Below are 12,192 nucleotides of genomic sequence, written 5' to 3'. Positions count from 1 at the left end.
TGATTTTGACATTTTGAGCACCACAAATAATATTTCTACTCATCTCTACGGGGATAGAGACCTGTAAACTCCTGTTAAATTCTGCAATTTATACACTACAAAGACTTTATCTTATTACATTTTATTGTTGATTGATAAATCAGCTATAGCTTTGGCCATATTTGGTCTTAATTTTGTTATGACTTATCGTATTTCATTCAATAAATCTTTACAACCCAAAACTTCTTGATGGAGGCAAAAATGTCTGAACTACGGCAAAGTTTTGCCAACCTTAAAATTCATAGGGCTAATTGCCTTCTTGTCTTCTTTATAAAAGATTGAACAGTTTGCTGTGAAATACAGATTCCTTTTTATTTCTAAAAAAAGTAAGATTCAATTAAAATGTTAATATCAACAAAACTTTGTATTTCAAAGCTAAAGAGTTCGATTTATACTTAAAACTCACTAAAACTTAAATCTACTGAGCTTTAAGTCCAGCTGAAACACGCTTCCTCATCCACCCAAACCAGCTGCATGGATGGATACAACTAAAGGTAAGCGAGTGAAAAGTGATTTGGTTGAACTATACCTTTAAATGCTGATGAAATTGTTCATTCTATATGCCATGATTTCAACTTTTCATGTCTTTAATTGACAATGCTTTTTTCAACACCACACCAGGCAGGACCCTTATGATGCCCGTCGTGTCACTTCATAAGATGACAGCCAGAAACATCACGTTGTCTGAACCTCAGCATGCTGCTGTGACGATACAAGAACAACAAACCCAAAGCACTTTCACCTCCAGAGAGCAGGAAGCCACACACAGCTTCTCCGGGCCTGCAGACCTGCTCCAACGCAGCCCCCGCTAATTCATTACATTCCCCAATTAAGTCATCATCCAAGAGCAATATTCCTCTCATGTGAAAGTACTAATTATGTGCTTAGGATACTTTGCTATGGTGTTAGGCCTTTTTTCTCTGGCACGGAAGCACCTGGCCCAGCGCCCCGCACATCTGAGTCCGCAGACGGCTCCTGAGAGGCTTCATGTGCCTGTCTGTCTTGGTGTGTAGCGTACAGAAGGAGGGGAAAGTGAAATATTGAAATTTTCCAGGGCTTGCTAATTTGCACATTCACGTGAGGGTCATGTATGTGCCTGCACCCTCGCCTTTTGATGTGCTGAGTCATTCACATAGCACAGACGGGTTGGGGCACTCCACAAAGCTCGCAGTGAGGACACTCATGACCAACGCACGCAAGGCTTTTCTTTTTTAGCGTGTGTGTGTGTGTGTGTGTGTGTGTGTGTATGGGGGGTTTGAATAAAAGACTTCTCTGCGTCATGGTCATCCACTCCCGCCATTATGGCTGTGTTATTCAACTTTACATTTCCATACAAAGGTCCAGTGCAGGGAGCAGCACATTCTCACTCTTTCTGAAACAGACCAGTAGCAGTCCCCCCGGTCAGTTATGTCAGATGTGTGTGTGTGTGTGTGTGTGTAGAAAGGAATGGGAGGCCCTCAATGAGAAATACATTAACTGCTGTTATCCTTTCTCCTCCTGAGGCAGAGGGCCAGCAGTCTAGACAGCACAGATAAGGAAATCAAAAATTCCACTTCCAATAAATAAAAAAAAGAGGCATCGGTGAAGCAGAGGTGTGTCCCACTTGCTTCACTTCCCAGAAAGGGCCCGTGTGTGTTATGAGCTAGTTTCTATTGGTCAGGATCCACACCGATGAATTGTGTCCCCGTTACCAATGGCAACATCACAGGACTCCCTGCCAGAGTTTAACATGAGCTCATGAGTTCAAGGAGGAGACGATTGGAAGGCGCCGAAGCTGTGCACACATTTGTCTTCTTGCAGCTCGACAAGCGGATACGTCTGTTTGTGTTTATTCCAAAGTCTGATTCAAATAAAGATGAGTGTGTGAGCCAGCGACATGGAAAGTGTGTCCGACTTCCTGGAGAGGGAGAGAGAAAAAAATGCACATTTTATGTGACGCAGAAGAAACACTGACGTCACGGAGCTGATGCGGTGGTCTGTGGGATGACTGGCAGGTTAAATGAATGTTAAATGATTACACTGCTGTGAAGTGGTCCGTAGACAAAGTGACTCAACACACACACAGTCTGGACTCCAGCTGTTAAAACCCAGATTTAATCAGTGGAGCGGTGCATGTGGGTCCTATCAGAGTGCTCTTACACAGTCTTACATTACCCCTGTGTGTGTGTGTGTGTGTGTGTTTGCATTGTTTAGTTTGTAGTTTGTAATTTTTTTTTCCTATTAAACGTCCTAAATGGCCTTAGGACGGACCATTTTTATGTATTTGTTTAAGTCTGAAGCTATGCCAAACAGTAATTTTAGGCTACCTTGGCTCGAGTGTAGAGTGTGCATGTAATCTAAGAACATAATCGTGACGTCATGAAGTAAGAGGGAGGGGTGAGGGTCTCAGAGGAGGCCCACGGTCTCCCACTTTGAAAACTCCTACTTCATTCCCGAAACCTTCCTGCATATCACGTCAAGCTGAATGCCACCATGTGGAAATCCTTATGTGGACACCACATGCGTGAAATGCGTTCTACTGTTTCTGTTTTCTCATGCGACAGATGCGTCCTGATCTCAGGCTACCCGTTTTGATTGAAGATGAGTGGAAACACGGGTATTCTTTAAATGGAATGAAAATCTATTTCCGCTGTTGCCAGACAGTTTTAAAATCTTTTGAACCTGACAGAAACGTTCATGTGGGCTCTCTGGATCATCGTGATGGTTTTCAGTCGTACATTTCAGCATAATTTTACTCTTTGCTCTCAATTTGTCTGAAATGTACTTTTTTATGTTTTACTTTTATGTTTAGCGTGCAGTATTGTCTTGGAATGATTAGACAATATTTTATTAGATGTAACTAATTTGAAGTGAAATAAATCTTTCTGACTCATATTTGTGTGTAATGTGACTGCATTTTGCTTTTCTTTTTTTTTTTTTTTTTTTTTTATTTATAATTCATTTATTTAGTAATAAATCAGTTTTTGTTGTGTTTGCTTGTCATTATCAGAGCATTTTTTCCACAAACAGTAAACTTTGCTAACGACCCATCAGTGGTTGGTGAGATGATTTATTTGTGTTCGAGAAGCTTGAATCCAAACGTTCTAGGAAAAAAAGAGTTCTGTACTTCAGATTGTTCACAGTGAGCTGGGAAATGCAGAATACAGAAGATTCAATTTCAGAAAGTAAAATGTCTTAACAAAATAATAATAACAATCATTTGTTTCAAAGCTTAAGATTTGTTAAGTTGGACCAAAAAATCTAGTGAGGCCTAATTGCCTAATTTTAAGGATAAGTTGTCTTATCTTTTGTGTGTTTAAGATACAATAGACAGAAGAAATATGGATCGCAATGGACCAGAATAACACATAAATTCTACGATAAATAGCATTTGTGATTTGTTAACATTTGTTGTTCTTGAACTAAGCTACAATATCTTGTCCTTAAATTCCCTGTTGGGAGAAGTTTTCAAAGATGGCAAAATGTGTCTTTTGGAAAGTAATTAAGCATATGCATTATTGATCACAGTTCATATAAAGTAAATAAATTGATAAATGCAAGGTGATAAACCAAAGTCACATCCTTGATAATAATCAGAGATTTCTTTCAAATGCACCACATCAAAATCAAACTACTGCAAAAAATCTATTCAAAATGTAAATACATTGAGAATGTTGTTGTAGTTTTACAGTATATGTCTGGATTGGTGACGTAGGTCCTAAAACAACATTTAGATAATCATTTACGGAGATACAATTTGCAGAAAATGAAGTTTTAATGGAAGAAAATTAACATTTATTATGCATGCTCTTTTTAAAAAAAAAAGTATATGACATAAATATTCATCAGATATGTGTGTTTGTTTACAAATACATATTCTTGCTTTCATTCATTTTTCCTCATTCTTTATAAACTGTTTGAAATTAAATTCCAAGATTCATTCATTCTTTCTTTCGTTCTGTCTTCTCAGACAGGTTGGTCATCTTCACCTTCCTGTTTACAAAATGAAACAGCCAGCACTCCCTCAGGTATCATGTTGTACAGATATGATATTCGCATTTATATCAGCCTGAGGGCTTCTTGACCTCTCCTGACACATCTGTTATTGTTTTTTAATAACCTGATTTTATCTAATCTTATGTGTACAACTAAAGTCAAGTAAAGCATAGACATTTTTTATTTATTTTATTATTATTGTATTTCATATATTCTTATTTTATTTCATGTCGTTTTATTGGTTATGTCTTTTTGGTTCTATAAAATGTGTTGTGACTAATGATGACACGGAGTAAAATGGTTAGTTTTATCAGTCTGCTGCGTTCTCGGACAGTGAGTGGTTTCATTTCTTGTGTTTGATCGCCCTCTAGCGGCCGAAAGCATGAAGTACAGCCAGCGGGCTGCAGTATCACATTTCGTCCACCGGGGGACGGTGTCGGGTAAAACGGAAGCACATACTGCACAGAGAAAAAAGGGTGAGGAAGTCAGGAAGCAGCCTCCCTGTGTGGTGACAGCCGCGTCGAAGAAAAGCGCTGTGAAGCAAAAAGAAAAAAGGCCGGACTCGAGCTTCAACTCTGGTCCTTTTCGGTTAAGAATAAAACGCCCAAACCGCCGCCGACATGTCGAAGAGCACCATGTCCGCCCGCTTCAGGCGAGTGGATGTGGATGAGTACGACGAGAACAAATTCGTGGACGAGGAGGACGGAGGAGAAAACCAGCTGGGTCCTGACGAGGCAGAGGTGGACTCCCTCATCAGGCAATATCCTTTACAATGATTAGCTAGCCTGCGTGTTAGCATGTGCGCGACCTGCTGAGGAGAACAACAGTGTGTGTGTGTGTGTGTGTGTGTGTGTGTGTGTGTGTGTGTGTGTGTGTTCAGGCCGACGGGTTATCCGCTGCTTGACTCTGTTCTGTGTGTGTTTGCGGCTGCTGCCTGTTTCAATGGGCGTTCAGCGAGTAGGCCGGTTACTGTCCAGACCTGCCTGACAGTCACATTCCAGGGATGTCAGCGCCAAGACAGAAGCGCCTGCAAGCTAGTTTTACGTTTGTATAATACAAGTTCAGCATTCAATCCTCTAAAACATTTGATTAACCGCAGACTCCAAGTACTCTCAACTTTAGTATTATTATTTTTTATTTTTTTGTAACTGAGCTCAGTGAGGTGTTGCAGAAGCAGAGGATTGTCTCCGGAGCAGGAAACCTGATTTCTCATTAATCCAACTCTCACATGTTGGTGTATATATGTGTGTAAAGAGGCTTTTGCCGTGTAGGAGACAGTCTGCAGGCTCGTTTGCCTTATAAGGCATAAAGTGCTCCACTTCCTCATTGAATAGGACAGTCACCTCCCACCTCCTGTTGCAGTGGAGGAGAGTTAAAGGACAAGTTCACTAATGTTTTTATCGTCTCTTCCTGTACAGTACTCAGTATATAAAGCTATTATATATATTATATCAAATAGATTTTGTTGAACTTCTAGCAGATGTTTTTGGTAGAGCAGAGGTGCAGAAACGTAAACAGACTTAGTGGCCAGGGGCCAAAAGCACCACCAGCAAATACCTGCTGTATATATTGTTATACAACAAAATCCCAGCAAAAACATTACTGTGATTATTTTTTTTCCCTTCTCCCAAAAACTCTTGAGAGCCAAAAACAACCAGTGATTGAATAAATCTATGTACATTTTATTTAAGTGCTTCTTAAGTACCATTTTTAGGGACTTGAGTATTTCCTTTTTCTTCTACTTTATATACTGAGAACCTTCATCAACATGCTACTTCATACTTCCTCTCCACTACATTTATTTGATACATTTAGTTACTAGTTACTTTGCAGAATCATATAATTAATTGTTTATAAGCTGTTAACCGTGACATTTTACCAATCAGATATCGTTGTGGGCGGGACATTATGAGAGAGGATGCTGCATCAGAGCCAAAGTAGCACATTTTTTAAATAGTTTTTTTTTTTTTTTTCAGACAGAAAAATCACCCATACAGATACAGATAACTGGAAAAATGCGGAATATTGTCCCGATAATTTGTCAGCCCTATTACAAAGTGATCTCTTCACAGCCTGTGTTGACAGGAGTGAGGAAAATAGACATTTCTGCCGATGAGACAACATGTAAGTTTTCTTTCAGTGAATGTCAGCGAGAGAAAAAAAACATTGTATGTCTGCATCTTCCAGTGTTCTAGAGAGACTTGACATCCTCTCCCATATCATGAAAAAATATGTGCATATATCGGCGTCAGTAATCAACAGTTGGGAAAGGGGGGACTTGTATGTGTATGCTTGTATTTAAGCAAGGCAATGTAAGTTATGTAGCACATTTTCACATATTCGGTGTGTTTTACATTAAAATACATGTGCAAACACCCACCCAGACAGTGAGGAACCTGCAGTCCCTCTGCAGACATCAGTCACACAGACATGCACAGACAGGAGCTAATCATAACTGTGAGGAAACTGCGATGTTTTCAGATTTGAAAGTGGAGACGGTTGTGACAGATCTCAGGTCATCAGGCAGGTAATTGTTTTTGTAGAGAAGTAACAAAAAGCTCCTTCACCAGGTCTACAAGTAAAATTACAAATCCACTTATTGATATGTACCTGAGATAAGACCCCGATCATAGTCAGAAGCTAATACATTAACACAGACATTTGGGAAGGATTGCCACTGGTCTGATGTATTATCTTCAGTCACATTTGTCCCCTGCTGTGCTGCGTTGCATCCTTAACCCTCCCTGCACAGGAAATCTGATGGAGGCTCTACATGCAGTTCTGAAGAACCCACCAATCAACACAAAGAACCAGAACGTCAAGGTGAACTTGGTTTCTAACTCACTGACTTGCTTAAGAACATTTGTGAGAAGAGGGTCCTTGGACACATGCAGTACAGTAGAGATATTCTCTGTCTGATGCACACATTGTAGCAGAGCTTGTGTGTTGTCAGAAGAGAAAGCAGCAAAGATCTTGCTCCAGTTTAGGTCAGGAACAAGTTTTTTGCTTTAAGTTTTATGAAGTGCCAGTTTGTTTGATTTTATTGCTCATATCTAACAAATCGGCAGTGCTATAGAGGACTCGAACTAGCTTGTAATTAACTGAACTCTGTAACAGCACCTTCTCTCCCTGTTTCTTTTCTTTCAGGATCGTGCAGAGAGTTTGGTGCTGAAGGTGCTCAGCGCCTTTAAGAGCAGCGACATTGAGAAAGGTGTTCAGTCCCTCGATAAGAACGGCGTGGATCTGCTGATGAAATACATCTACAAAGGCTTCGAGAAGCCATCAGAAAACAGCAGCGCAGTCCTACTGCAGTGGCATGAAAAGGTAAATAGTTACACCTCACTGGGGGAAACGCTTCCTGAACATCCTCCGGTCAAACTTTTTATTTTATGAATGCACAAGTCCCGCCTCTGCACCTGTGCACATTACGTATAAATACACTTCACATCACTTTGTGTTACTGTATTATAAATTGGGCTTTTTGTGCATAATTTTTACTTTTATTCTTGTGCAAAGCTTAAACATATTGTTCTAAACAGAAGTACTTAACAAGGATTGGTGACTGATCTGGTTAATATGGTCAGTCTTGACTCTGGTGACAGTAACATCAGTGCATCATTCAATGATTTTGGGATAGATGGATAAAACTGGCTTGACATGAGGGAGAAGCTGACATTTGAGATGATAGTGATGAGTGGGATTTAAATGTAGGTCTAATGTCCAAAGATGTGGCCTTTTTTTGTACATTTGGATAATTGAGGATGTGTTAGAAATATAAAAGTCTATGATGTTGTTTCCTCTGTAGCTTCAGAAATAATTAAAACACGTGTTTGGAGTCCTGGTGAGACTGTAAAGAATCTATTTCTGTTTTGAAAACCAGCCTGACTGTATTTCTCCTCCTGTGTCCGCAGGCTCTGGCAGCTGGAGGAGTGGGCAGCATCGTCAGGGTACTAACAGCGAGAAAGACTGTCTAAAAGAGGAAGCAGAGGATCAGTCCACTCCACATCACCAACAGATACAGGAGGACTGCCTCAGTACTGTACTGTTCATGTAACCTAACAGATAGCATAGTGACTAAAGAACAACTGATTTTTAACCTGGTGTTGGATCCTGCTGCGTAGGCTAGACTGGAAAAAAAGTAAATCAAATGTGGGTCACACATCAGGTTAAAAAAGTGTTTTCTTCTTTCTCTCTATGCACGATCAGAGCCTACTAAATTGTATTCCTCACAGGGTGCTACAGATAACTTCACATGTCCGTGCTGTGTCCCTGATCTATTAACAGAACGCCCCACATCTCTTCACTTCAGTCCTGTACAGTCTGCTTTCACTCTGTATACCAGTGGTTCCCAGTGGACCTCTCCATGCCTCAGAAAATCATTGGACATGCGATGAGAAGTCCAAAAAGGTTTGGGAACCAATGCTATACACAGTACCTACACACACATAAACAAACACAACAGACTCGACTCCTCACTGCGTATCCTCCACTGACTTCCACACAGACGGTTTCAGCTTTGCTTCTCTCAGGAAAACTCTCTGTGTTTGTTTTATCCGTCGTTCTCTCGTGTTCTCTCAGCAGCAGAGACTTCCTGGTGGAATGAAAGCCTGACTCTCTGTCAGTAAATCCTCTCATTGCCTCCCGATATTACACTTTAGCTGCAGGAGGCTCCTGAAAAGCACAGTCACAGATGGAGGGTGGTGGATTTGCTCACAGGGGTCGCCACGCTTCCTGAGGAGTGGGGGTGGGGGTTGGTGTCATCCATCCATCCATCCACCCTCTCAGCGCTGCCTGCTGCCCTAGTTAAGGATTATTACCCACGATGCATCTCCACCACCGCTCTATTAATCCCATTGTACTGTTCCTCATATTGTCTCTCTCTGCTACTGTACTGGTACTGTTAGTAGGTGCTGCTTTCAGAAAAATTAGGATCCTCTCTCCGGTAGCTTTTTTTTATTTTGATGTTTAACAGAAAAATAATCTCGGATTAAACATCCTCCTCTTGGTTTTTTGTTGGTGTTTTACAGTAATGATTTTTGCCTCCAATCCCTACTTAATCAAAATTAAAACCACTGCTTAAAAGGTTTGACAATACCGGGAGAGAATAAGATAAGATGATGAATATTTGTGTGTCTGAAAATGGAGAGTGAATTTAATGTGATTTAAGAAAAAAAAACATTGTTTGCATGATCCCACTTTTGAGAGTTTTCTCAAACATTTCATACCAGTCTTTTTTACATGTTAATGGTTAATGTGTCTCCTCTGGAAAAATCATGTTTTCGTTTTTACATTTTTTTTTTTTTTGAATCCAAGTTTAAATTGACGCTTGATAATTCAAACAAATCTCCACACATCTCGATCTGTCTGGCAGTATGAACCTGTTCTAGATCGAGAAGGAAAACTGGAAGGGTCAGAAAGTTTTATCTGCCTTATCAGGTAGATTACATCTATTGCCAAATGATTTATCTTTCTTTTAATGGAAATGATGTAGCTTACGTTGATGATTTAGTTGCTATTGTGTGTTCTAACGACAAAGTGGCGGAGTTATAACTCATAAGAGTGTAAATGAAACAAAAAACAAAACAAATGGGTTTCGGTTCAAAACGTCGCTCTTAAAAATCGCGCAACCTTTCTCCTCAGACTTAGTGATGTAGGCATAGTGATGAAGAGGAATTCAGTTCCAGCTTCATGTTTTGTTCCTCATCTACGATTGAACACGTGAGTGGAATTTCTCTATGGATGTTGCTTTTTTTTTCTCAAACACAAGTGTCACCACAGTTGTGTTTTACTCATTAGTTGATATTTAGACATGGCTGTTTCATGTCTGAATACTGTCATCAGTGATGATGCATCCAGACATTAGATTCCTCTTTCTAATGCAGTAATGTCTAGTTTTACATGAAAACAAGAAGAACAGTCTGGTTTCCTTCTCTGCTTCATGTATTTCTGGTCAGAGGCTCTCTTTTCAGCGAGGGCGAGAAGACGAGGGAGCATACCAAACTGATGTACAAACTGCCTTACTCAATATTCCTTTTTTATGTTTGTGCTTTTTTGAAAAAAATAAAAGGTATGAATGCTGATCATAACTTTGTTGTGACTCTGACTGACACACACACACACACACACACACACTTATATGGTGAATACAAGCCCTTTATGACTCACTCTTAAAATAGCTAAAAGTGAGATTTTGGATTTCAGTGGCAGACATGAAATAAACCATTCACAAGTATGTTTTCTTTTTGGTTAAAAAAAAACACCTTAGAATAGCCTTTTGTATCTACAGAGTGAGAGGGTCCACCATGATGCACTGCCATGTTTCCACAGTAGACCAGTGCAGACAAACTAAACACTGGCTGGTGAGATGGCCATCATAGGTTCTCAAACACTCCTGGGAGGGGAGGGTGAGATGAGCAGTGTTCAGTTGGTCAGATCTCCAACCACACCACTAGATGCCACTAAATCTTACAAAGCAGAACTTTGAGGGAAAACTTTCCATATAAATCCCTAAAAACCCCCAAGAATAACACCTTCTGGGACGAGGTTTATGTTTGTTTATGTGTCCATTATCAGAAATTAATGGTTTGTGCAGACAGCTGGTTCAACAACAAACACATTCAGAAAACAACAGGACAGACACAGGGTCAATCCTTTTCTCTAACTGGCTTATCCAGAGTGCATTTATCACCAAAGAGTTACACTTTGATGTAAGTAGCCTGAAAAATGTGTCTTGTTTCTTTCATTAAAATGTGTTTTTCTCCTGTGTTTGGCTCTTCAGAGTAATCTTCTTAGTTGTATAATCCCGACCCAGATGTGACATGTTTGCTGTAATGTTCAGTAGTGCTGCAGACATACATTATGCTTGTTTTCAGTGTATATTCATTTATTACATTTTTATTACAAAATGGATACAATAAGTACAGTATGACAATACATTATGAGAAAAACAAAACATATGTACAAGTCATAAAAATAAAATACATCTTGGTATCAACTATTGGATGGAACAGTGTGGCACATTGATGATGTAATCAGTGTAATGTTTGGATAGGGTTTCCATGCGATGCACTTGTGTGTATGATAGGCCACTACCTGAGGGTGTACAACATGTGACACTCAAGTTTCCTAACGCCAAAATGAGCACCGTATCTGAACAGTCATACTTTAGTGACTGATGACACAAAGGGCCAAACAATGTCGGGAACTGACCGTTTTTCTCGTTCAAGCACTTCCCAATAAGTTAATAATAGTTAGATGTAAATAAAAAGGCTGGTTAAGATTTCTCGAGTAGGGTTGAAGCCTACTTTCTGAGCCAGAGGTTGATGCTTTGGCTTTCAGGAGCACAATCTTGTTGATCTTATAAATAAATCTGGAGGGGACAGGGCAAAATAACAAAGCAAAATATCAAAACCTTTCAATTAAATAGTCCGGACAGACTGAGGCGAGGGTTCCAGGGATTTATGCCAATAAATAGCCAGTTTCATCCAAGTCTCCTGTTAACCTCCAGTGGCCTCTTTTCACGTTGAATTTGCTTCCTTGTGTCTTTAGGGCTGTGTTCACTCACTGGCCTCTCTCACACTCAACACAAAGTCTTTTTTTCTCAGTATTTTTTAACTGATGTGGCAACTTTTCCAAAACCACACCCGCTCACTCATCTATCTCAGTGGTGCCACATGTGGAGGACACAAAGTCATCAGCGCACCTTTGTCTCGTGTCATTTAAAGTGCTCTCAGTAGGGGTAGGCAGAGACGGCGATGTAGACGATGAAGGTCGTCTGGTACTCGATGCCTCCGTCTTCACTGTAGGAGAGGGCTCGGACCTTCATGCGGTACGTGTGGGGCTCTCGTAGCGCCCGTGTGGTGAACAGCACTCCCTTCAGGTTTTCATCTCGCAGGGCGAAAGGTAACGTGACGTCCTCATCCACCACTAAGAAGGAGGTTCTGGGGTGCATGACTCCGTCCTGCGTGTAGGCCACCAGTCTGATGAGGTCCTGGTTGGCAGCGATGCCGAAGGGGAGAGACAGCAGCTTGTACTCCAAGGCGTAAGGGCTCAGCGCACACTCCAGGTCATTTGGTGGGCAGTTCTTCAAGCAAAACCTAGAACACAGACAACAGATTTGAGTGCCCTATGCCCTGTAGCCCTGCTACATTTAAAGTACTCTATGTGGTAGAAAAACAA

The 12,192-nt window shown here is 40.5% G+C and overlaps 2 protein-coding genes across 2 annotated transcripts in view; one reads left to right on the top strand and one right to left on the bottom strand.

Moving 5' to 3' along the window:
* The first annotated feature begins 4,459 nt into the window (after positions 1-4,459).
* arpc5b (actin related protein 2/3 complex, subunit 5B) lies at positions 4,460-10,100 on the top strand. Its single transcript, XM_030432872.1, has 4 exons — positions 4,460-4,774; positions 6,765-6,837; positions 7,162-7,338; positions 7,926-10,100. The coding sequence occupies exons 1-4, from the start codon at positions 4,635-4,637 to the stop codon at positions 7,986-7,988; spliced, it is 453 nt and encodes a 150-aa protein (XP_030288732.1). The 5' UTR covers positions 4,460-4,634; the 3' UTR covers positions 7,989-10,100.
* Positions 10,101-10,879: 779 nt separating this feature from the next.
* The window catches only part of hmcn1 (hemicentin 1), a 94,440-nt gene continuing 93,127 nt past the window's right edge, over positions 10,880-12,192 (bottom strand). The window contains exon 108 of the mRNA XM_030432871.1: positions 10,880-12,110. Within this exon, the coding sequence (XP_030288731.1) occupies positions 11,744-12,110 (367 nt within the window). The 3' untranslated portion in view covers positions 10,880-11,743. The remainder of the gene's footprint in view (positions 12,111-12,192) is intronic.

Source organism: Sparus aurata, chromosome 11 (assembly GCF_900880675.1).
Source record: "Sparus aurata chromosome 11, fSpaAur1.1, whole genome shotgun sequence".
Classification (NCBI taxonomy): Eukaryota; Metazoa; Chordata; class Actinopteri; order Spariformes; family Sparidae; genus Sparus; species Sparus aurata.
The sequence above is the reverse complement of the archived record's forward strand: the minus strand, read 5'-3'. Positions and strand labels throughout refer to the sequence as shown.

Excerpts from the sequence above, each read along its gene's own strand:
- arpc5b (XM_030432872.1), top strand. The coding sequence starts at position 4,635 with ATGTCGAAGAGCACCATGTCCGCCCGCTTCAGGCGAGTGGATGTGGAT. Across the intron at positions 4,775-6,764 it reads GTGGACTCCCTCATCAGGCA|AGGAAATCTGATGGAGGCTC; the intron begins ATATCCTTTACA and ends CCCTCCCTGCAC. Across the intron at positions 6,838-7,161 it reads CAAAGAACCAGAACGTCAAG|GATCGTGCAGAGAGTTTGGT; the intron begins GTGAACTTGGTT and ends CTTTTCTTTCAG.